Source organism: Salvelinus namaycush, chromosome 7 (genome assembly GCF_016432855.1).
Source record: "Salvelinus namaycush isolate Seneca chromosome 7, SaNama_1.0, whole genome shotgun sequence".
In the NCBI taxonomy this organism is placed as follows: Eukaryota; Metazoa; Chordata; class Actinopteri; order Salmoniformes; family Salmonidae; genus Salvelinus; species Salvelinus namaycush.
The window spans coordinates 60,136,694-60,162,798 of NC_052313.1; the positions used below are offsets into that span (position 1 = coordinate 60,136,694).

General features: G+C 41.8%; 1 protein-coding gene and 1 pseudogene across 2 annotated transcripts; one reads left to right on the plus strand and one right to left on the minus strand.

The window, feature by feature from the left end:
• Positions 1-1,225: 1,225 nt before the first annotated feature.
• LOC120050890 lies at positions 1,226-4,033 on the plus strand (annotated as a pseudogene).
• An 8,232-nt stretch (positions 4,034-12,265) lies between these two features.
• On the minus strand, positions 12,266-14,297 carry LOC120051560 (cell wall integrity and stress response component 2-like). 2 transcript variants are annotated; one of them, XM_038998501.1, is made up of 3 exons: positions 14,178-14,297; positions 12,750-13,515; positions 12,266-12,362 (listed from the first exon to the last, which is right to left on the minus strand). In XM_038998501.1, exons 1-3 carry the CDS (start codon positions 14,178-14,180, stop codon positions 12,346-12,348), a joined length of 786 nt encoding a protein of 261 aa, XP_038854429.1. In that variant the 5' UTR covers positions 14,181-14,297; the 3' UTR covers positions 12,266-12,345. The 2 variants fall into 2 exon arrangements, with proteins under 2 accessions (XP_038854429.1, XP_038854430.1); XM_038998502.1 differs by lacking the exon at positions 14,178-14,297 and having other exon boundaries at positions 12,750-13,686.
• Between the last annotated feature and the right edge of the window lie 11,808 nt (positions 14,298-26,105).

Here is a 26,105-nt window from a genome sequence, read left to right on the forward strand (position 1 = left end):
CCTGGCCCTGATTACACATAGAAGTAGGCCTATAGGCTACGTGGCCTGATTACACATCCGCTATGGGTCCGCGGTCAAAGGACCACCCCTCATCACTGTCAAACGCTCCGTAAAACACTATTGCGAGCAGGCCTTTCTAATCGACCTGGCCCGGGTATCCTGGAAGGATATTGACCTCATCCTGTGAGGATGCCTGGTCGTTCTTTAAAAGTTATTTCCTCACCATCTTAAATAAGCATTGCCCCCTTTCAAAAAATGTAGAACTAAGAACAGATATAGCCCTTGGTTCACTCCCAGACCTGACTGCCCTTGACAGCACAAAAACATCCTGTGGTGGACTGCAATAGCATCGAAATAGTCCCCGTGATATACAACTGTTCAAGGAAGTCAGGAAGCAATACAGACAGTCAGTCAGGAAAGCAAAGGCTAGCTTTTTCAAACAGAAATTTGCATCCTGTAGCTCTAACTCCAAAAAGTTCTGGGACACTGTAAAGTCCATGGAGAACAAGAACACCACCTCCCAGCTGCCCACTGCACTGAGGCTAGATAACACGGTCACCACCGATAAATCCATGATAATCAAATATTTCAATAAGCATTTCTCTACGGCTGACCATGCTTTTCCTCCTGGCTACCCCAACCCCGGCCAACAGGTCCGCACCCCCTGCAGCTACTTGCCCTAGCCTCCCCAGCTTCTCCTTTCACCCAAATCCAGATAGCAGATGTTCTGAAAGAGCTGCAAAACCTGGACCCGTACAAATCAGATGGGCTAGACAATCTGGACCCTCTCTTTCTAAAACTAGCCGCCGCCATTGTTGCGACCCCTATTACCAGTCTGTTCAACCTCTCGTATCGTCCGAGATCCCTAAAGATTGAAAAGCTGCCGCGGTCATCCCCCTCTTCAAAGGGGGTGACACTCTAGACCCAAACTGTTATAGACCTATATCCATCCTGCCCTGCCTTTCTAAAGTCTTTGAAAGCCAAGTTAATTAACAGATCACTGACCATTTCGAATCCCACCGTACCTTCTCCTCTGTGCAATCCGGTTTCCGAGCTGGTCATGGGTGCACCTCAGCCACGCTCAAGGTACTAAACGATATCATAACCGCCATCGATAAAAGACAGTACTGTGCAGCCGTCTTCATCGACCTGGCCAAGGCAGTCTCTATGGGGGTACCACAGTGTTCAATTCTCGGGCCGACTCTTTTCTCTGTATAAATCAACGATGTCGCTCTTGCTACGGGTGATTCCCGTCGTCACCTCTACGCAGACGACACCATTCTGTATACATCTGGCCCTTCTTTGGACACTGTGTTAACTAACCTCCAAACGAGCTTCAATGCCATACAACACTCCTTCCGTGGCCTCCAACTGCTCTTAAACGTTAGTAAAACCAAATGCATGTTTTTTCAACCGTTCGCTGCCCGCACTCGCCCGCCTGACTAGCATCACTACTCTGGATGGTTCTGACCTAAAATATGTGGACAACTACAAATACCTAGGTGTCTGGCTAGACTGTACTCTCCTTCCAGACTCACATTAAACATCTCCAATCAAAAATCAAATCTAGAATCGGCTTTCAATTTCGCAACAAAGCCTCCTTCACTCACGCCGCCAAACTTACCCTAGTAAAACTGACTATCCTACCGATCCTCGACTTCGGCGATGTCATCTACAAAATAGCTTCCAATACTCTACTCAGCAAACTGGATGCAGTCTATCACAGTGCCATCCGCTTTGTTAACAAAGCCCCTTATACCACCCACCACTGCGACCTGTATGCTCTAGTCGGCTGGCGCTCGCTACATATCGTCGCCAGACTCACTGGCTCCAGGTCATCTATAAGTCTATGCTAGGTAAAGCTCTGCCTTACCTCAGCTCACTGGTTTATAGAATATCTATTTTCATCCGGATATTTTCTACCTGCACGCTGCAATGTTTTTATTTGTTGCCTTTATGTAGGCTATTTTTACATATTGGCAATTGAAGTTACTTTTAGATTTGTATCATTTTGATAGAATTTTGATGAACCACATGACATTGATTTGAGATATGAAGACTTTATTATAAATTAAATGAAACTGTGCATATGAAAATCATAACTAGCACGCAGATCAGTAGAAATGGTACTATACATTGGCACTCAAAATGGAAAAAGGTTGCCGGCCGGCAACGTCAGGAGCATAACGGAAGGCCAGCAGCAGCGGGAGGAGGAGAGTCGGGAACAGATTTTTTAAAACTTCTGGTTAGGCTATATTGATCTCTGGCTGCCTCTTGAGTAATTTGTGTCTTCATTTTCAATCGCAGTGCTTAAAGCATCAGACAAGCTCAGTAGCCTCCATATAGTTGATTTTATTTCAACACATATGTATGGAAAAATACACGTTTTAAATTAAAACATTTGGTCAAATGAAAACAAGAATCTCGGTCGACCAGGAATATTTGTTTTTGTCGGGACAGCCCTAATAGCTTTATTCCCTGTATTGTACAGCCTACTGATATGAAGTTATATGTATATCACCCCAACTGACTGGTTCTTCTGATGTTGTTCACACAGGAGACCATGTTGAGACATTCTCTATATCTGGAGAGCAACAGCAGGAAGATCACAGAGATAAGAGGTCTCACCACTGCCCACATTGTGAGGAGATTTTCCCAATTCTATCAAAACTAGAAATACACTTAAAAAATACACACAGGAGAGAATCTGTATTCCTGCACTGACTGTGGGAAGAGTTTCACAACATCACAGGCTCTGACAGTTCATCTGCGAGTCCACACTGGAGAAAAACCTTACTCCTGCTCTATCTGTAGGGAGAGTTTCTCTCAACAGAGCAGCTTAAAAACACACCAACGTGTACACACAGGAGAGAAGCCCTACTCGTGCTCTGACTGTGGGAAGAGTTTCTCCATATCAAGCAACTTAAAAACACACCTAAAAATACACGCCGGGGAGAAGCCTTACTTCTGCTCTGACTGTGGGGCGAGTTTCTCTCAACAGAGCCACTTACAAACCCACCAACATATACATACAGGAGAGAAGCATTACTTATGCTCTGACTGCGGAAAATGCTTCATAACATCAGCTGAGTTAAGAGTTCATCAGAGAACACACACAGGAGAGAAGCCTTACTGCTGCTCTGACTGTGGGAAGAGTTTCTCTCAACAGAGCAACTTAAAATGTCACCAGCGAATACACACAGGAGAGAAGCCTTACTCCTGCTCTGACTGTGGGAAGAGTTTCACCCATTTGGATATATTAAAATGTCACCAGCGAATACACACAGGAGAGAAGCCTTACTCCTGCTCTGTCTGTGGGAAGAGTTTCTCCCAACAGGGCAACTTCAAAACACACCAACGTATGCATAAAGGAGAGAAGCCCTACTCCTGTTCTGACTGTGGAAAATGCTTCACAACATCAAGTGAGTTAAAATCTCATCAGAGAACACACACAGGAGAGAAGCCTTACTACTGCTCTGACTGTGGGAAGAGTTTCTCCCGATTGGCTACCTTAAAAACACATCAATGTATACTTAAATGAGAAAAGTCTCATCACTTCTCTCAGACCAGCTAAGATTAAAGTCACTCCATCAATTAATCCTCATCTCATAAAATAAGTGGTAACAGTGAATTGGATCAAATGAAGAAAGCGTAGAACACTCTATTGTAATCCTATTGTTTCTCACTGTGAGAGAACTGTGCAGAGGAAATGGAGCGTTATAGAATTATGACATTGGAAATCATCTTTTTCCATCTTTTTTTACTACAAAACATAGAAACGCACCATTTTCACGTGTTGATGTTGGGGTGGTGCTGGAGATGATGAATATGAAGTTGAAACATTTTAAAATGTCCTTTTAAGGTAAAAACAATAGGATGGTGGTTGGTCGGGTGGATGGATGGATGAGTCAGCATATAACATGAAAGTCTAGCAACCCAACGGTTGCGTGTTCAAATCTCATCACGGACAACTTTAGCATTTTAGCTAATAAGCAACTTTGCAACTACACTACATGACCAAAAGTACACTACCGTTCAAAAGTTTGGGGTCACTTAGAAATGTCCTTGTTTTTGAAAGAAAAGCAATTTTTTGGTCCGTTTTATATAACATCAAATTGATCAGAAATACAGTGTAGACATTGTTAATGTTGTAAATTACTATTGTAGCTTGAAACGGCAGATTTTTTAATGGATAATCTACATAGGCGTACAGAGGCCTATTATCAGCAACCATCACTCCTGTGTTCCAATGGCACGTTGTGTTAGCGAATTCAAGTTTATCATTTTAAAAGGCTAAATGATCATAGAAAACCCTTTTGCAATTATGTTAGCACAGCTAAAAAACGGTTGTTCTGATTAAAGAAGCAATAAAACTGGCCTTTTTTGGACTAGTTGAGTATCTGGAGCATCAGCATTTGTGGGTTTGATTACAGGCTCAAAATGGCCAGAAACAATAAATTTCTTTTGAAACTCGTCAGTCTATTCTTGTTCTGAGAAATTAAGGCTATTCCATGCAAGAAATTGCCAAGAAACGGAAAATCTCATACAACGCTGTGTACTACTCCCTTCACAGAACAGCACAAACTGGACCTAACCGGAATAGAAAGGAGTGGGAGGCCCTGGTGCGCAACTGAGTAAGATGACAAGTACATTAGTGTCTAGTTTGAGAAACGGACGCCTCACAAGTTCTCAACTGGCAGCTTCATTAAATAGTACCCGCAAAACACCAGTCTCAACGTCAACAGTAAAGAGGCGACTCCGGGATCCTGGCCTTCTAGGCAGAGTTGCAAAGAAAAATACATCTCTCAGGCTGGCCAATAAAATAAAAGATTAAGATGGGCAAAAGAACACAGACACTGGACAGAGGAACTCTGCCTAGATGGGCAGCATCCCGGAGTCACCTCTTCACTGAAATATATATATTTTTTGTCTATTAAAATAACATAAAAAAAACATCAAACCCGTAAAACACCAGTCTCAACGTCAACAAAGACAAGGACATTTCTAAGTGACCCCAAACTTTTGAACAGTAGTGTATGTGGGTCCCCCTTTTGCTGCAATAACGGCCTCCACTCTTCTGGGAAGGCTTTCCACTAGATGTTGGAACATTGCTGTGGGGACTTTTTCCATTCAGCCACGAGCATTAGTGAGGTCGGGCACTGATGTTGGGCGATTAGGTCTGGCTCGCAGTCAACGTTCAATTCATCCCAAAGGTGTTCGATGGGGTTAAGGTCAGGGCTCTGTGCAGGCCAATCAAGTTCTTCCACACTGATCTCGACAAACCAAAAAAAAGAAGAAAAAAAAAAACAGCCCCAGACCATTAGTCGTCCTCCACCAAACTTTACAGTTGGCACTATGCAGTGAGGCAGGTAGTGTTCTCCTGTCATCCACCAAACCCAGATTCGTCCGTCGGACTGCTATATGATGAAGCATGATTCATCACTCCAGAGAACATGTTTCCACTGCGTCAGTCCAATGGCAGTGAGCTTTACACCACTCCAGCCAACGCTTGGCATTGCACATGGTGATCTTAGGCATGTGTGCTGCTGCTCGGCCATGAAAAAACATTTTATGATGCTCCCAACGAACAGTTCTTGTGGACATTGCTTCCAGAAGCAGTTTGGAACTTGATAATGAGTGTTGCAACTGAGGACAGACAATTTTTACATGCTTCAGCACTCGGCAGTCCTCAAGCAGGCAGACATTTGATGAACTGGCGGTGCCACATTGAAAGTCACTAAGCTCTTCAGTAAGGCCATTCTACTGTCAATGTTTGTCTATGGAGAATGCATGGCTGTGTGCTCGATTTTATACTCCTGTCAGCAAAGGGTATGGCTGAAATAGCCAAATCCACAATTTGAAGGGGTGTCCTCATACTTTTGTGTATATAGTGTGCTTAGCATGTTAATGTTAGCAAACAACAAATTGGAATTCGTAAAAATATCATACGTATAGCAGATTCGTAACATATTGTACGAAATGTAATTCGTAACATACTATACATCCTACAAATCGTATTACAGTTATAGGCCAATGTAATGTAATGTAACATAACATACTAAATTGTGTTTTTTTTATATACATATAGTACGTTTTGCTCTGACACCAAGTTGTCCTCTGCAGTTCTCTGTGGGAATGAGTTAGTAGATACAGTTGAAGTTGGAAGTTTACATACACTCAGGTTGGAGTCATTAAAACTCATTTTCAACCACTCCACAAATTTCTTGTTAACAAACTATAGTTTTGGCATGTCGGTTAGGACATCTACTTTGTGCATGCCACAAGTCATTTTTCCAACAATTGTTTACAGACAGATTATTTCACTTATAATTCACTGTATCACAATTCCAGTGGGTCAGAAGTTTACATACACTTAAGTTGACTGTGCCTTTAAACAGCTTGGAAAATTAAAAAAATTATGTCATGGCTTTAGAAGCTTCTGATAGGCTAATTGACATAATTTGAGTCAATTGGAGTGCTACCTGTGGATGTATTTCAAGGTCTACCTTCAAACTCAGTGCCTCTTTGCTTGACATCATGGGAAAATCTAAAGATATCAGCCAAGACCTCAGAAAATAAATTGTAGACCTACACAAGTCTGGTTCATCCTTGGGAGCAATTTCCAAACGCCTGAAGGAACCACGTTCATCTCTACAAACAATAGTACGCAAGTACAAACACCATGGGACCACGCAGCCGTCATATCGCTCAGGAAGGAGACGCGTTCTGTCTCCTAGAGATGAACGTACTTTGGTGCGAAAAGTGCAAATCAATCCCAGAACAACAGAAAAGGACCTTGTGAAGATGCTGGAGGAAACAGATACAAAAGTATCTATATCCACAGTAAAACGAGTCCTATATCGACATAACCTGAAAGGCCACTCAGAAAGAAGCCACTGCTCCAAAACCGCCATAAAAAAACCAGACTATGGTTTGCAACTGCACTTGGGGACAAAGATCGTACTTTTTGGAGAAATGTCCACTGGTCTGATGAACTGTTTGGCCATAATGAGAATTGTTATGTTTGGAGGAAAAAGGGGGAGGCTTGCAAGCCAAGGAACACCATCCCAACCGTGAAGCACAGGGGTGGCAGCATCATGTTGTGGGGGTGCTTTGCTACAGGAGGGACTGGTGCACTTCACAAAATAGATGGCATCATGAGGCAGGAAAATTATGTGGATATATTGAAGCAACATCTCAAGACATCAGTCAGGAAGTTAAAGCGTGGTCGCAAATGGGTCTTCCAAATAGACAATGACCCCAAGCATACTTCCAAAGTTGTGGCAAAATGGCTTAAGGACAACAAAATCAAGGTATTGGAGTGGCCATCACAAAGCCCTGACCTCAATCCTATAGAAAATTTGTGGGCAGAACTGAAAAAGCGTGTGCTAGCAAGGAGGCCTACAAACCTGACTCAGTTACACCAGCTCTGTCAGGAGGAATGGGCCAAAATTCACCCAACTTATTGTGGGAAGCTTGCGGAAGGCTGCCCGAAACATTTGACCCAAGTTAAACAATTTAAAGGCAATGCTACCAAATACTAATTGAGTGCATGTAAACTTCTGACCCACTGGGAATGTGATGAACGAAATAAAAGCTGAAATAAATAATTCTCTCAACTATTATTCTGACATTTCACATTCTTAAAATAAAGTGGTGATCCTAACTGACCTAAAACAGGGAATTTTTACTGGGATTAAATGTCAGGAATTGTGAAAAACTGAGTTTAAATGTATTTGGCTAAGGCGTATGTAAACTTTCGACTTCAACTCTATCAGATAGAGATGATGTGATGATCAGTTTTCTGTGGGAATGAGTTAGTAGACACAACATGTATCAGTTTGTGATGATCAGTTTTCTGTGGGAATGAGTTAGTAGATACAACATGTATCAGATAGAGATGATGTGATGATCAGTTTTCACCATTACTTTGGGTGGATTCTTTTTTACTACATAATGACTTTTGTTTAATGATATGCAGGCTATGAAAGACTACATGTGTTTATTAAATTGTCTTTTAAAACTAGATTCATTATTTTAGTCATTGATTCATGTATTTGGATAACTGTAATGAACTTAATTGATCTGCTAATGAAAAATAAACATTGTACATGAATTTGTGCTGGTCAACCTTTGTTTTTTGGGTTATCTATACAGAAAATACAATGTTTTTGTTTAATTCATGGAATTGTAAATCATTTACATGTCTATTATCTACTCAAAACATGTCACTACACCTTTACACATCACCATGGGGACAAGCCAATTTCCTAGCCACCAGTAATTTCTACAATGCACACAAATAGATGTTTTGCAGTATAAAGGACTTACATAGGTTTCTTATTAAATAACAGTTAAATAAAATGGGGAAAAGTATTGTCATTTTTAAAGTGTTTTATATGGTACCAAAGTCCAGGGACAGCATTACCACCACAAATCAACAATGACCCACTTACTATTAGGGAATGGAACCAAAGAGGAAGATTGTGTTACCTTTCTCTTACTTATCGTAAGAGCAGGTGTGTTAACCCCGGAGTCCTGGCTAAGTTCTCATTCTGACCCTCATACCATCATGGCCATCTAATCATCCCCAGCTTCCAGGCTCATTCATCCCCCCCTCCTCTTCCCTGTAACTATTCCCCAGGTTGTTGCTGTAAATGAGCATGTGTTCTGTCAACTTCCCTGGTAAATTAAAAAATGTAATTACTTAAACATTAATGTGCACTGTTCAAAATACATCTACAGTCAACGCTGTTGCTAGCACTAGCCCCCAAAATAAAGCGTCCGATCTGGGTTAACTTGGTTAAGTTTACGAAAACAAATATAATACAAGTCTCATCCCAGATGAGGAATAAGAAACGTTCAAAGCACATGTAATGTTTGGCTAAATACAATGTAATTTCTACTTCTTACACAGGATTTAGCTAGTTAAAGTGAAGTGTATCTTTAGGAGTAATTCATGTGTACCTATACAGTACATTACCCACCCTGACAACCTGGCCCTCCATTTACAGCTTGTGGAAGTGACATAACAAATACACTAGTACACCACAGAGTATATTTAATATCTGCACAAGTACAATGTAATTACTAGGTGTTACACAGGATTTGGCCAGTTATAATGAAGTCTATCTTGAGGGGTACTTACTTGTAATTACAGTGAACCAATAGCCAGTGAAGGAAAAAGTACCCAGTTGTCATACTTGAGTAAAAGTAAATATACCTTAATAGGAAGCCACCCAGTAAAATGCTCCTTGAGTAAAAGTCTAAACGTATTTGGTTTTAAATATACTTAAGTTGCAAAAGTCAATGCATTAATCATCTCAGATTCCTTATATTAAGCAAACCAGACGGCACAATTAAAAAATATATTATGCATAGCCAATGGACACACTCCAACATTCAGACATAATTTACAAACAAAGCATTTATGTTTAGTAAGTCCACCAGGTCCGAGGAGGTAGGGATGACCCGGGTTGTTCTCTTGGTAACTGTGAATTGGACCATTTTCCTGTCCTGCTAAGCATTCGAACTGTAATGAGTACTTTTGGGTGTCAGGGAAAATGTATTAAGTAAGGTGTCAGGGAAAATGTATTGAGTAAAACGTACATGATTGTCTTTAGAACAGGGGTCGAGAAGGTCAGCGTACAAAATCTGGACATGATAGATTGCCGCGAAAGAAAAAAAGTGTTATAGACAAGATTAAAACGTCAAGACAGGAGAGAGAAAGGTGCGTTTTCCATGCAATTTGTTTCGTTTCCTTTTGGGAATACATGAATCCTGCTGGACGATTTAGCATAGGACGTTAGATAACTAGCTAGCTAGCATTTGGCAGCTACCTAGCAAATTGTTGGCTAGCTAGCTAACTGAAGAGCCATAACTGTAGCAAACGTAACTAACAAGGTAGCAAACGTTAGCTGGCGTAACGCTTCGAACACACCGACTGTGTTTTGCGTTTCGACACATTAGAAGTACATTCATTTCCAATGGAACGCTGCATTTGCCTTGCAGCGTTGCAGAGGCAGTTGCAGTGCGTTCTCAAATTGTATGCGTAGACTTGACAGAAAGTAGAAAAATATGAATGTAGATTTTTTACAAAAGTGTAAAAATAAGGCGCATTGAACACTTCTGTATAATCTCAATGAGGACACAGCAAGTTTTCATTAGTCATTGGGTACATCATATGAAAAACGTCAGAATAATCTACAAGAGACACATATTTCATGTTCCAATTCACAGCATAACATACATAGGCATTTCATCATTAAGTCCTTAATTGTTGAATGTTAGTTGTTGAATGTGCCTTTGGGATTTTGGCAGCCCGATGGAGAATGTATCGGAGAGTGCTTGGTCTCAGCCCCTCAAATGTCGATGCCTGCGTGAAGGCCCCGTGTTCTCCACAACTACCTGCGGAGGTCATTCCAGGAGCCGCTCCGGATGGAGATGGGCACGCCAAATGGTCACCTTCCTGTTGTCACCAGGGCAGGTGCCAACAACGCCCCCAGACAGGCACTCCAGGTGAGGGAGAAGCTGACCACCTACTTCTCATCGCCAGCAGGTATATACTGCCGTGGAGTGAAACGGCTCTTTTAAGAGCCCCATAACACAAAGGTTATTTTAAGAACCATCCACCGTTGTCCATAAAATTGCATTTTTTCCCCAGATTACTTTATGTATCATTGTCTCTCTTCATTTGGAAGCTATATTTAAGTGAAATTTGGGAGTAAAGACCACACCTTAATAACCCCTTCCCTCTCCCATTAACGTCAGTATTATACACACCTGGCATGGTACATCAGGTGAGCGGGAGCACTAATTAAGGTTACACGACATACAGTTAGTATGATAACAAAGGGAAAGGGTAACCTAGGGTCCATACAAATAGTACAGTTTACCACCATGTTCACTGGCCTGACAAAATACAGGTGGAAAATAAACTAATTAGGAAGAGAATGTGTTTTTACTTTCATCTTGTCTTAGATCAGCAAAAGTGTAGGGAAGAAATAAGCAGATGAAGTCTAAATGAGATATTAATAAACAACTGAAACAACTGACTATGAAAACATAATTTAATAAGTATTCAAGTACAGGAAAGAACATGACAGGTATGTGTGTTGTAAAAATAAAAATAAAACTATTGAAAGAGGTGTGTGCGTGTAAAAATAAAAATGTGTAGCGTGTAATCTGTAAGAACAGCAAGAGCATGTATTTTTGGCACAACTGCAGACCGATACAGGGACTACTCATAAAGCCTAGACGTAGTAGGGGAACTTCAGACATGGGCATAAAGAGAGAGAGGGCAGGGCACTGGAGATCTGAGGTATGAAGAGGTGTGTGTGTGTCTCTGTCTCTGAAAAAAAGGAAATAATATGTAGCCATAACACAGCTAAACAAACAAATGGCCCCTGGACGTCATGGACCAGTCGATGGAACATAACTTCACAAAAAGTTTCAACACTCTGGTTTTCAAGTGGTTTTAAATGAAATAAATATATTGACCTTTAGTCTCATAAGACACCAAGAGCATCTGTGAAAACTCCGTATGAGTTTCAATTCAGAAATCTATGTAACACTAATAATGAATGGTATCCTAAGACTTTATAAACAAATGACTTTATGAATTGACTGAATTTAAACAGAACTGACGTGTGAAAGGAAAGGTACAATGAGGGAGGCCAAAACAACACCCAGACAAGAAGGACTCCTGTCCTTCCTCTTCCTGTGCTTCCTCTCCTCTTCCTGTCTTTCCTGTCCTTCCTCTCCTCTTCCTGTCCTTCCTCTCCTCTTCCTGTCCTTCCTCTCCTCTTCCTGTCCTTCCTCTCCTCTTCCTGTCTTTCCTGTCCTTCCTCTTCCTGTCCTTCCTCTCCTCTTCCTGTCCTTCCTCTCCTCTTCCTGTCCTTCCTCTCCTCTTCCTGTCCTTCCTCTCCTCTTCCTGTCCTTCCTCTCCTCTTCCTGTCCTCTTCCTGTCCTTCATGTCCTCTTCCTGTCCTTCCTGTCCTCTTCCTGTCCTTCCTCTCCTCTTCCTGTCCTTCCTCTCCTCTTCATGTCCTTCCTCTCCTCTTCCTGTCTTTCCTCTTCCTGTCCTTCCTCTCCTCTTCCTGTCTTTCCTCTTCCTGTCCTCTTCCTCTCCTCTTCCTGTCCTTCCTCATGTCCTTCCTCTCCTCTTCCTGTCTTTCCTGTCCTTCCTCTTCCTGTCCTTCCTCTCCTCTTCCTGTCCTTCCTCTTCCTGTCCTCTTCCTGTCCTTCCTCTCCTCTTCATGTCCTTCCTCTCCTCTTCCTGTCTTTCCTGTCCTTCCTCTTCCTGTCCTTCCTCTCCTCTTCCTGTCCTTCCTGTGAGCTGGTCGGCTAAATTGACTCCATTTCTGAAAGGGAAGAGAAAAACAACACATACAAGCTTAACATAATATGACACCATAAAAGGTGAGATTTATGTTAACTAAATACTGCTTGTATAGTGTAGTTAGTGGCATAAATATAGGAACAGTGTGGTAAAGTTGGTAATACTTGCTGTTTACTCATGGAATTTGTATTTCAGATCAAAAGATGAATATGACAGGCAGATATTTCGACAGCAAACTGTTTTAGGATATTTTCTAACCCAGAAACAACAGCTATACATTTGCCTCATATTAATCCTTTGATCTGAAATACCAATTAACCTACATGACTATACTGTAAAAACGGCCTACTTTACTTCACTGTCGCACACTTATGACACTACCTGTGATGCGGAGAGAGAAAAAACGTACCATTGAACTCGGCTTGGAAAAGCAGCTGATACATTTTAACCTTGACTGCTGCTTGTCTTTGCTGAGGCAGCCTCTTCAGGGTTGGCACCAGGCTCATGGCAAAGAGGGTCTCTTCATCCTCCTTCCTGTGAGCATCAGGTTGGGCTGCATCCCTCTCGACGGCTTGGAGGAGCCTCTGCTGAAATGAGTTGAGTGGATCTGGGGTCTGGTACCTCCGATGACGCCTGGTGTGACATTGTTCCTCTTCGTTTCTCTCTCTGTTTCTCTCCACGGCCACATCCTGTTCAACGAGGTCCTCAGTGGTCACTTCCGTGAGGTTCATAATAATCTCAGGTGGTCCTAGATCCAGAGGTGCTTCCTCCATTTCATCATCTTCCATGGCTGCACCGGTGGTGGTCATACTCGTGGATGATGTTGTAGAGGGTCTCACTGCACCGGTGGTGGTCATACTCGTGGATGATGTTGTAGAGGGTCTCACTGCACCGGTGGTGGTCATACTCGTGGATGATGTTGTAGAGGGTCTCACTCCACCGGTGGAGGTGATGGTCGCACTTGTAGGTGACGTTGAGGGTCTTGATGCACCGGTGGCGACAACACTTGTGGATGACGTAGTAGAGGGTGTGGCTGTAAAATTGCCACTCGTTGCCCTAGGCACAATACATGGATCCAGAAAAGAAAGAATGTGGCAGAAGCGCCAAGGCTGCTGGCCTGAAGATGCTGACCCAGACCTGTCCCTGAGTCCTCTCCACTTCCTCCTAGTCTTCTTCTACATAGACATGAACATGATAAGCCAAACCATTACCTAGCATAACTATAGTTATTAGATAGCTATCATGGACATGTCACCTACTGTACACATAGACACACACACACGGTTATCTGACCAAATTATCAGGGGTACAGTAGTATCTACCATTTCTATTACTATTTATCTAGCATACACACTCACACTCTTTCAAACATGATTATTTGGTAAAGTTATCAGGGGTAGTAACTAGCATAATTTATTTGACTATTTCTTTCACATACACACACACCTCATTGGCTAGGTTAGCTAGCTAGCTAACGCTAACTAGCCACATCTATCACAAGCTCACCACTAAACTGACCTGGCAATCCTACTATCGTGAACACTTGTCTCCAAGCAGCATTTTTTGTGTTTATGTCCCTGTAGCTGTCAGCAGTTGTGTCAAAAAGACACGGTTTTGAGGATACTGCGAAAATGATTCTCTCCTCCATGTGTCCAACGGCATGCGACCATTTGCAAAAGGTACCTGCATCAGTATAGTTGCCTAGCTGCGCAAAATGTTATGCAGCAGTGATGCAAAGACACAGTCGGTGTGTTCGAAGCGTTAATGTTAGGCCTACCAACTAGGCTAGCTAGCTAGCTAACAGGTTACCATAGCACATTGTACAGAATATATTTACCATGTAGTATGTTGAGTTTTGTGTGGATTAGCTAGCACGCTAGATAGTTTTCTGACCTTGACTATCCACTGTAGCTAAATTACCTAAAATAAACTGGCAAATAGCTATGTTATGGTCGCTACTCGCTAGCTAGCTGGACTCACCTTTGTGTGAAGCTAGCCACATTAACGATGATCCACAATAGTATAATTTACGGTTTGCCTTCATAATAAAAGTCCCCCATCGGAAAAACAGGCTATGGTCTATCTTGTTTTAGTTATACAAATCTTTCGTGTTAGCATGCAATTTTATAGCTAGCTGGATAACACAATAACTAGTTAGCAAGGCCTAGCTAGCCATAGCTTAAACTATGGAAAGCATGATGATAACTACTATACATAGTGTCCAAATTGTCATACATTCTTCTTCTCTACCACAGATTTCCACAAGGTCTCAGACTCCAGGATGGGAAATACTTACTAGAAAGAAACATACGACAACAGACAGAGTTGTTGATTTCCATTGTTATTTGTAATGTTTAAAAGGGGAGAAAAAGACAATCCCGTTTTTCTAAATTAGCTACAGTGCATTTGGAAAGTATTCAGACCCCTTGATTTTTCCCCACATTTTGTTATGTTACAGCGCTATTCTAAAATTGATTAAATAAACGTTTTCCTTCTGCAATCTACACACAATACCCCATAATGCCAAAGCGACAACAGTTTTTGTTTAATTATTTAAAAGATTCAACATAAATAACTTATTTACATAAGTATTCAGACCCTTTTCTATGAGACTCGAAATTGAGCTCTGGTGCATACTGTTTCCATTGATCATCCTTGAGATGTTTCTACAACTTGATTGGAGTCCACCTGTGGTAAATTCAATTGATTGGACATGATTTGGAAAGGCACACACCTGTCTATATAAGGTCCCACAGTTGACAGTGCATGTCAGAGCAAAAACTAAGCCATGAGGTTGAAGGAAATAGCCGTAGGGATTGACAGGATTGTGTGGAGGCACAGATCTGGGGAAGGGTACCACATTTTTTTTGCAGCATTGAAGGTCTCCAAGAACACAGTGACCTCCATCCTTCTTAAATGGAAGAAGTTTGGAACCACCAAAACGCTTGCTAGAGCTGGCCGATAATAGCTGTGCAGCAACACTCCCCTTTCAACCTGACAGAGCTTTAGAGGATCTGCAGAGAAGAATGGGGGGAAAACTCCCCAAATACATGTGTGCCAAGCTTGTAGTGTCATACCCAAGAGAACTCGATGCTGTAATCGCTGCCAAAAGTGCTTCAACAAAGTACTGAGTAAAGGGTAGGAAAATGTGATATTTCCGCTAAAAAATTTCTAAAACCCTGTTTTTGCTTTGTCATTGTGGGGTATTGTGTGTACAGTCGTGGCCAGAAGTTTTGAGAATTACACAAATATACATTTTCACCAAGTCTGCTCCCTCAGTTTGTATGATGACAATTTGCATATACTCCAGAATGTTATGAAGAGTGATCAGATGAATTGCAATTAATTGCAAAGTCCCTCTTTGCCATGCAAATGAACTGAATCCCCAAAAAACATTTCCACTGCATTTCAGCCCTGCCACAAACAGACAAGCTGACATCATGTCAGTGATTCTCTCGTTAACACAAGTGTGAGTGTTGACGAGGACAAGGCTGGAGAACACTCTGTCATGCTGATTGAGTTCGAATAACAGACTGGAAGCTTCAAAAGGAGGGTGGTGCTTGGAATCATTGTTCTTCCTTTGTCAACCATGGTTACCTGCAAGGAAACACGTGCCGTCATCATTACTTTGCACAAAAAGGGCTTCACAGGCAAGGATATTGCTGCCAGTAAGTTTGCACCTAAATCAACCATTTATCGGATCATCAAGAACTTCAAGGAGAGCGGTTCAATTGTTGTGAAGAAGGTTTCAGAGCGCCCAAGAAAGTCCAGCAAGCGCCAGGACCGTCTCCTAAAGTTGATTCAGCTGCGGGATCGGGGCACCACCAGTACAGAGCTTGCTCAGGAACGGCATTAGGCAGGTGTGAGTGCATCTGCACACACAGTGAGGTGAAGACTTTTGGAGGATAGCCTGGTGGGCAGGAAGGGCAGCAAGGAAGCCACTTTTCTCCAGGAAAAACATCAGGGACAGACTGATATTCTGCAAAAGGTACAGGGATTGGACTGCTGAGGACTGGGATGAAGTCATTTTCTCTGATGAATCCCCTTTCCGATTGTTTGGGGCATCCGGAAAAAAGCTTGTCCGGAGAAGACAAGGTGAGCGCTACCATCAGTCCTGTGTCATGCCAACAGTAAAGCATCCTGAGACCATTCATGTGTGGGGTTGCTTCTCAGCCAAGGGATTGGGCTCACTCACAATTTTGCCTAAGAACACAGCCATGAATAAAGAATGGTACCAACACATCCTCCGAGAGCAACTTCTCCCAACCATCCAGGAACAGTTTGGTGATGAACAATGCCTTTTCCAGAATGATGGAGCACCTTGCCATAAGGCATAAGTGATAACTAAGTGGCTCGGAGAACAAAACATCGGTATTTTGGGTCCATGGCCAGGAAACTCCCCAGACCTTAATCCCATTGAGAACTTGTGGTCAATACTCAAGAGGAGGGTGGACAAACAAAACCCCACAAATTCTGACAAACTTCAAGCATTGATTATGCAATAATGGGCTGCCATCAGTCAGGATGTGGCCCAGAAGTTAATTGAGAGCATGCCAGGGCGGATTGCAGAGGTCTTGAAAAAGAAGGGTCAACACTGCAAATATTGACTCTTTGCATCAACTTCATGTAATTGTCAATAAAAGCCTTTCACACTTATGAAATGCTTGTAATTATACTTCAGTATTCCATAGTAACATCTGACAAAAATATCTAAAGACACTGAAGCTGCAAACTTTGTGGAAATTAATATTTGTGTCATTCTCAAAACTTTTGGCCATGACTGTAGATTGATGAGGGGGGGACGATTTAATCTATTTCATAATAAGGCTGTAACATAACAAAATGTGGACAAATTCAAGGGGTCTGAATACTTTCCGAAGGCACTATATATCAAGTAATTTGTCACCTAGTACAGCCAGAAGAGGAGCGGCCACTGCTCATAGCCTCGTTCCCCTCTACGGTTTTCCTAGGTTCCTTCTAAGGAGTTTTTACTAGCCACTCTGCTTCTGTATTGCTTGCCCTTTGGGGTTTAAGTCTCGGTACCTGCACCCTCAGCGGAGTTGACAAACACCGGGAGCATCCATTTTTCAGGAAGAAGGCAGAGAGGAAGCCAAAGCCTGTAAACCGGAAGCTTCTGGTTTCTGTCAACCTCATTTAGGTGTTTCTTTTACACCTTATACGTTAGGTTAGGGTATCTGTAAAGCATTTTGTGACAACTGCAGAGGTAAAATGGGCTTTATAAAATAAATTTGATTGAAATGTATATCACAAAAACTGACTGGTTCTTCTGATGTTCACACAGGAGACCATGTTGAGACATTCTCTACATCCAGAGAGCAACAGCAGGAAAATCACAGAGCTAAGAGGTCTCACCACTGCCCACGTTGTGAGGAGATTTTACCAATTCTATCAAGCTAAAAATACACCTAAAAATACAGACAATAGAGAATCTGTATCCCTGGTCTGACTGTGGGAAGAGCTGCGAAATATCAAGGGATCTGACAGTTCATAATTCAACACTGGAGAGAAGCCCTCCTCCTGTTCTGACTGTGTGAATATTTTCTCCCAGCAGAGCAACTTAAAAACACTCCAACATATACACACAGGAGAGAAGCCTTACTCCTGCTCTGACTGTTGGAAGAGTTTCTCTCAACATGGCCACTTAAAAAGACACCAACATATACATAAATGTGAGAATCCTCATCAGTTCTCTGACTAGCTAAGATTAAAATCATTCCATCACTTAATTATCAAAAAATTCTAACACACTCTTGTAATCCTATTGTTTCTCACTGTGAGAAAACTGTGCAGAGGAAAGGGAGCATCATAGAATGTTAGCCTCTCTTTACTTTACTGATCACCTATTCACCTGGTCAGTTTTGGTGTGTTTTGTTATCTTCTACTTTAAAGATATTGAGATTACCTTGGATTTGTCTCTAGGACGAATATCCTCTATGAGGCTGGTTGACTGGGTGGTACTGCTTCCCTCTGCAGTTTTCTGTGGGAATGAGTTAGTAGATACAACATGTATCAGATAGAGATGATGTGATGATCAGTTTTCACCATTCATTTGGGTGGATAGTCATTAATGATGAATATGTTTGGATAACTTACATGAATTTGTACTGGTCAAACTCTTCTTCCCTTTTGCACAATGAATTACCAAAAAACAATGTTTCAAGTGACATATTTGCTGTTTTTCTGAAGATGAACAAGACAGGAATTTGAAAAGAGCATCACAAATTTAAATCTGACCTATTCTCTAACATGTTTTGTCAGCATAAGCAGCTGTGAGACCTGCTAGAGTACTGGAACTTTATTGATCTACTGAATCATTGTAGTTATGGGGGTTAACTTTACAGTAAATATAATGCTTTTGTTTAATTCATGACATTCAAATACACATCTGTATTTATCTACTCAATACGTGTCATGACACCTCTACACATTGGGACAAGCCAATTTGCTAGTCACCAATCTTCTCTAAATCAAATCAGTGATGACTGTTCAACAGTCTAATGGCCTGGAGATAGAAGCAGTTTCATTCTCTTGGTACCAGCTTTGATGCACCTGTACCGTCTCCGCTTGCTAGATGGTAGCAGGGTGGATGAGGTTCTTCATCTTCCAAATAAAATGTTATTGATCACATACACATGGTTAAACAGATGTTATTCCGAGTGTAACGAAATGCTTGTGCTTCTAGTTCCGACTGTGCAGCAATATCTAGCAAGTAATATCTAACAATTCCACAACAAATACCTAATACACACAAATCTAAGTAACGGATGGAATAAGAATATACATATTAATATATGGATGAGCAATGTCAGAGCGGTGTAGACTAAGAGGCAATAGATGGTATGGGAATACCGTATATACATATGAGATGAGTAATGCAAGATATGTAAACATGATTAAACTGGCATTATCTCTGTGGCCTTCCACAGAGACCATCTACAATGCATATGGAATGTTTGAAAAACTTAGACATTAAAACAGACACCCTTTAGTTTTTTTAAACCAAGGTTTATTTGTCTTGCTAATCAAGTTCACTTTATATTTTACATGTTTCAGCAGTAGTTAGTCCATCAGTCCAATACATGTCGCTGTTGCACTACGGTAGTGGGAAACAGGAAGTTCCGGGTAGCCTGCCACCATTCTTCAGAATAAAGAAAACGACAGAACGGTGTTGTGCGTTTCGCTTTATTACTACAGGTATGTAATAGCACGTTTAAACTGTCTATTATCGAAAGAACGTCATAACGTATTAGATAACACATCCTTCAAGATATTATCACGTTTGGGAAAGGTTTTGTGTAATTTCTCGTGTCAAACCGAGTGAGTGAAGAACGTGATAAAAAATATTTTCCAAGCACACGGAGCGGGGTCCACCACACGTTCATTTGTGAGGCTTTCCAGGTTCATACATAACACAGTCGTGTTCGCCTGGGGATGTTCAGTACAAAAACGTTGTGGAAAGTTGCAGATAGAAATGCCCTGAATAGAACTGACATGATTCCTTAGAATCAGAGGCATGTTTGTTATACATAATACATTTCTATCTGAATGTGGCCAACATTGTGGCCAACGTCTCCGTCCCCCTCCTGGAAGCAGCCATGGTACCCGCTTGTCCCTAGCTACGTGAAGCTAGCCAGAATAACGATTAGCCACAATAGTGGAATTTGCGGTTTGCCCTCAACATAAAAGTCCCTCATTGAAAGTGATGCAAACTAATACAAATTAGTGGAATCATTTCAAATGTGGATTAGGCAACACTAAACATTGTTAAAATGTTGTTACTTATTTTAAAATTGAGAAGAATGGCGCCGGAGTAGATGGCTGCCGTTTTATGGTTTTCTAACCAATTGTGATATTGTGTTTTTCGGCATTATTTGTGCGTAATCTGCCTCTACCCTCAGTCCAATTAGCCAACGTACAATGATTGGATGACAAAATAGACGAGCTTCGATCACAAATAAACTGTAATGTCTTATGTTTCACCGAGTCGTGGCTGAACGATGACACGGATAGCATACAGCTGGCAGGGTTTGCGCTGCATCTGCAAGATAGAACAGCTGCCTTTTGTAAGACAAGGGGTGGCGTCTGTGTATATTTGTAAACAACAGCTGGTGCACGAAATCTAATATTAAGGAAGTTTCAAGGTTTTGCTCGCCTGAGGTAAAGTATCTCATGATAAGCTGTAGACCACACTATTTACCAAGAGAGTTTTTGTCTATATTTTTCGTTGCTTTCTATTTACCACCACAAATCAATGCTGGCAGTAAGGCTGCACTCAATGAGCTGTATAAGGCCATAAGCAAACAAGAAAATGCTCATCCAATGGCGGCACTCCTAGTGGCCGGAAACTTTAATGCAGGAAAGCTGAAATCTGTTTTTCCCCATTTCTACCAGCATGTCACGGATGCAAATAAAACTAATCTAGATCACCTTTACTCCACACACAGAGACGTGTACAAAGCTCTCCCTCGCCCTCTATTTGGCAAATCTGACCATAATTCTATCCTCATGATTCCTGCTTACAAGCATGTGTCAGGGCTCGCAAAATATTACAGACTACAAAAGAAAGCACAGCCGCGAGCTGCCCAGTGACACGAACCTACCAGACGAGCTAAATTACTTCTATGCTCACTTTGAGGCAAGCAACACCGAAGCATGCATGAGAGCATCAGCTGTTCCAGACGACTGTGATCACGCGCTCAGTAGCCAATGTAAGACCTTTTAACAGGTCAACATTCACAAGGCCACAGGGCCAGACAGATTACCAAGGACGTGTACTCCGAGCATGCACTGACCAACAGGAAAGGGTCTTCACTGACATTTTCAACCTGTCCCTGACTGAGTCTGTAATACCTACATTCAAGCAGACCACCATAGTCCCTGTGCCCAAGAACACTAAGATAACCTGCCTAAATGACTACCAACCTGTAGCACTCACGTCTGTAGCCATGAAAAAAGTCCGGTCATGGTTCACATCAACACCATTATCCCAGAAACCCTATTCCCACAACAATTTGCATACCGCCCCGACAGATCCACAGATGATGCAATCTCTTTTTAATTAATTTGTATTTATTTTATATATAGTTTAAAAAAATAATTTTACCCCCCTTTTTTCTCCCCAATTTTGTGGTATCCAATTGTTAGTAGTTACTATCTTGTCTCATCGCTACAACTCCCGTACGGGCTTGGGAGAGACGAAGGTCGAAAGCCATGCGTCCTCCGAAACCCAACCAAGCCGCACTGCCTCTTAACACAGCGCACATCCAACCCGGAAGCCAGCCGCACCAATGTGTCGGCGGAAACACCGTGCACCTGGCGACCTGGTTAGTGCGCACTGCCCGCCACAGGAGTAGCTAGTGCGCGATGAGACAAGGATACCCCTACCGGCCAAACCCTCCCTAACCCGGATGACACTAGGCCAATTGTGCGTCGCCCCACGGACCTCCCGGTCGCGGCCGGCTGCGACAGAGCCTGGTCGCGAACCCAGAGCGTCTGGTGGCACAGCTAGCACTGCGATGCAGTGCCCTAGACCCCTGCGCCACCCGGGAGGCCGATGATGCAATCTCTATTGCACTCCACACTGCCCTTTCCCATCTGGACAAAAGGACCACCTATGTGAGATTGCTATTCATTGACTACAGATCAGCGTTCAACACCATAGTGCCCTCAAAGCTCATCACTAAGCTAAGGACACTGGGACTAAACACCTCCCTCTGCAACTGTCCCCAGGTGGTAAGGGTAGGTAACAACACATCTGCCAAGCTGATCCTAAACACGGGGGCCCCTCAGGGGTGCGTGCTCAGTCCCCTCCTGTACTCCCCGTTCACTCATGACTGCATGGCCAGGCACGACTCCAACACAGTCATTAAGTTTGCCGAAGAGTGTGCAAAGCTGTCATCTAGGCAAATAGTGGCTACTTTGAAGAGTTTCAAATATAACATTTATTTTGATTTGTTTAACACTTTTTATTTTGGATACTACATGATTCCATGTGTTACTTCATAGTTTTGATGTCTTCACTATTATTCTACAATGTAGAAAATAGTAAAACCCTTGAATGAGTGGGTGTGCCCAAACGTTTGACTGGTACTGTGTATATTTACATTTTTTATGGGTTATTGGAAATGATGCAGACAATTACATTGATGGAAGCCACAATCTGTCTGCAATATTAAAGCTGATCTACCACCCCCCCCAAAAGTATAATGATAATCAACACAGACTAGAAAGCTAGTATAAAAGCCTATGGCTAAAATACTGCTAGCGGTACCAATGCCGTGCGAGACAAACTGAGCATTCATTTTCCAGAATTAATGTTCATTGATACTCTGGTTTTAGTAGTGTAGCTCTGCTTTCAATCTGAGTAGTTGAGACATAAAAAGGGTATTGATAGAAAAGGTAACTTCTCTATTACAGTAAAATAATGTCTCAATGTGTTTGTGTCCATATGAACCATTCTTTTGGACCAAACCACAAATATAAATAGCTAGTTGAAACCGCTTGCCAGAGAGGAAGATGTGATCTCGCAACTTTGTTGACGTGAAAGTCAGGGGGAGGGGCTTGGTGTGTGTAAGTATAAATATAAACAAGTAAAGTATAAATAAAGAAAGAGGCGAAGCAAGAGGTTTCACTCTCGCTAAATTCTGTCCAAAATAAGCCCAATGCATTTCTATGGGCTTGTTTTGGACCTAAGTTTGTTGCCTGCCTTCCGCCTTTGGGACAACGACTCCCATTGTTAGGGTGAAGACGTGCATCTTGTCATTATATTCAGATCTCTGGTGTAAATGGGAAGGTGCACACGGCACAGAGGAGTGAAGGAGACGAGACCAAAAATACAACATGACAACAAGCGGACATAAACACTCATAAAAATGAAAGTAAATACAGGCATTTGGAATTTAGCTCAAAAACATACATTTGAATTAATTATATATATTGCCCAGCCCTGAGTATAGTAGAGTATAATGTACTGTGTTGGACCCTACTTTACTCTAATGTTGTGTACTCAAGATGTCTTTTCAACTTTCAATTAACTGTTTTCAACGTCCAGAAAATACTTATTTTAAATGTGCAGTTATGACTTTTCAACTTTCATTCATAACCTAAAATGAATCTAACTTCAACGTTTGGAAAAATAAGTATTTTAGACGTTTTTTTGCTTACTGGGACTATTGTAGTTCATAGGAGGAGGGTGGTATTTCAGCCAGGACCGGCCTGTGTCTGCGTCAAGCATAGAAATGGATAGAAGACACAACCTCTATGTAACCCGTTTTACCATGCACATTGTCATTGAGGGTTTCCACCATTTTAAAGTAGTCAAATGGGTGGGGATTCTTATGGGTTAGGAGTAATCAGCCAATTATTAGTGCCCTGTCTTCTTCAAATTGTGTGCTATGGTTTGTAAATATTTAACACCGCCATCTATTGGCCAATAACTGAATTACACTAATTGGTTCAGGACTCCAGCACTGCAGGTGGCGCTAACTCTGTGGTGTCAACGTACTTCCATTCAGGCAGTGCAGGTGCATGAGAGAGAGACAATTTCAAGGTTGCATTACTGTTTTGAAGCAGAACGTAATGATTATCAGTTTTCTACATGTTTAATAATATTCAGACACATTCAGTTGTTTCCATCTTTATCTATAAATGTTTCAATGGTGTGAACGGGAAATACAATTGGAGTTAAATAATACAGTGAAGAAAAGGTTATTCAGGAAAATAGTACATAGTGCTGCCTAAAACATACTGCAACCTTGTGTTTTCAATGTTTAGCTACCTGATCTAATATACTTTTTAGAGAACAAAGAAAGTACCAGAACTGTCAAGACAATAACTTTTGGGGTCCATTTTCTCTTCATTACTACAGGCCAACTCCGATTATGTCTGAGGACGGTAACATCAAAAGTGAGGATAAACCCAATCTACAGTCACTGGGTCCTGATTGTGACAGTACAGCCCAGTTTACACTGCAGGATCCAGAGATGGCATCAGTGAAGCTGGAAGACTGCAGTCAAACACTGGAGCTGAATGTCAACATTAAAGATGAAGAAGAGGAGGAGAAGATTGGGACATCTGTTTATGATGGTAAGAGCAGGTTCTGTCTATAAGTTATCTTCATAAGTTAGACCTCCATAAGTTATTGACAGGTGTAATTCTGTAAATCTGACATCACACATCCTTGAACAAGTTCTATGAAATGAGCCTGTTTAGTTTCTAACCCTTGTGATAGTGAGTGGAGGATGATATGAATTGAGTCTGTGTAGTTACTAACCCTTGTGATAGTGAATGAAGGATGATATGAAATGAGTCTGTGTAGTTACTAACCCTTGTGATAGTGAGTGGAGGATTATATGACTCATAATATTCACCCCTTTTTGCCCTCAACTGTTGAACAGCTTTTAGGGCCAACCCCATTTAGTCGACTGGTCGATTGTTTGGTCGATAGATAGCCTATTGGTCTACTAAGCTTTTTTTAATCGAGCAGTGGCAAATATATAAATTGCTTATATACAGTACCAGTCAAAGTTTGGGCACACAAATCAAAATATATTTTAGATTTTATATTCTTCAATGTAGCCACCCGTTGCTTTGCACATTCATGGCATTCTCTCAACCAGCTTCACATGCTTTTTCAACTTTCTTGGAGTTCCCACATATGCTGAGCACTTCTTGGATGCTTTTCCTTCACTCTGCGGTCAAACTCATCCCAAACCATTGGGTTGGGTAAAAGTCGGGAGATTGTGGAGGTCAGGTCATCTGGTGCAGCACTCCATCACTCCATCACTCCTGGAAATGTGTTTTGGGTCATTTGCCTGTTGAAAAACAAATGATAATCCCACTTAGCGCAAACCAGATGGGATGGCGTATCGCTGTGGTAGCCATGCAGGTTAATTTTGACTTAAATTCGAAATAAATCAATGACAGTGTCACCAGCAAAGCACCATCACAGCTCCTCCTCCATGCTTCTCGGTGGGAACCACACATGTGGAGATCATCCGTTCACCTAGTCTGTGTCTCACAAAGACAGAGGTTAGAACCAAAAATCTCAAATTTGGACTCATCAGACCAAAGGACAGATTTCCACCGGTCTAATTTCCATTGCTCATGTTTCTTGGCCCAAGCAAGTCTCTTCTTCTTATTGGTGTCCTTTAGTAGTTGTTTCTTTGCAGCAATTCAACCATGAAGGCCTGATTAACGCAGTCTCCTCAGAAAAGTTGATGTTGAGATGTGATGTGTCTGTTGAACTCTGTGAAGCATTTATTTGGTCTGCCATCTGAGGTGAAGCTGGAAGATAGGTACACATGTTAAGTGAAATGCATTCCAGGTAACTTCCTCATGAAGCTGGTTGAGAGTATACCAAGACACTGCAAAGCTATCATCAAGGCAAAAGGTGGCTACTTTGAAGAATCTCAAATATAAAATATATTTTGATTTCACTTTATTTGGTTAATACATGATTCCATATGTGTTATTTCATACTTTTGATGTCTTCACTATTATTATACAATGTAGAAAATAGTAAAAATAAAGCAAACCCTTGAATGAGTAGGTGTGTCCAAACTTTTGATTGATACTATATATATAAAAAATAACATTTGTCTGATTCACGTCTGTCTGAGTGGACTAGTCCATTGCGGAGGGCTGAGTGGACTAGTCCATTGCGGAGGGCTGAGTGGACTAGTCCATTGCGGAGGGCTGAGTGGACTAGTCCATTGCGGAGGGCTGAGTGGACTAGTCCATTGCG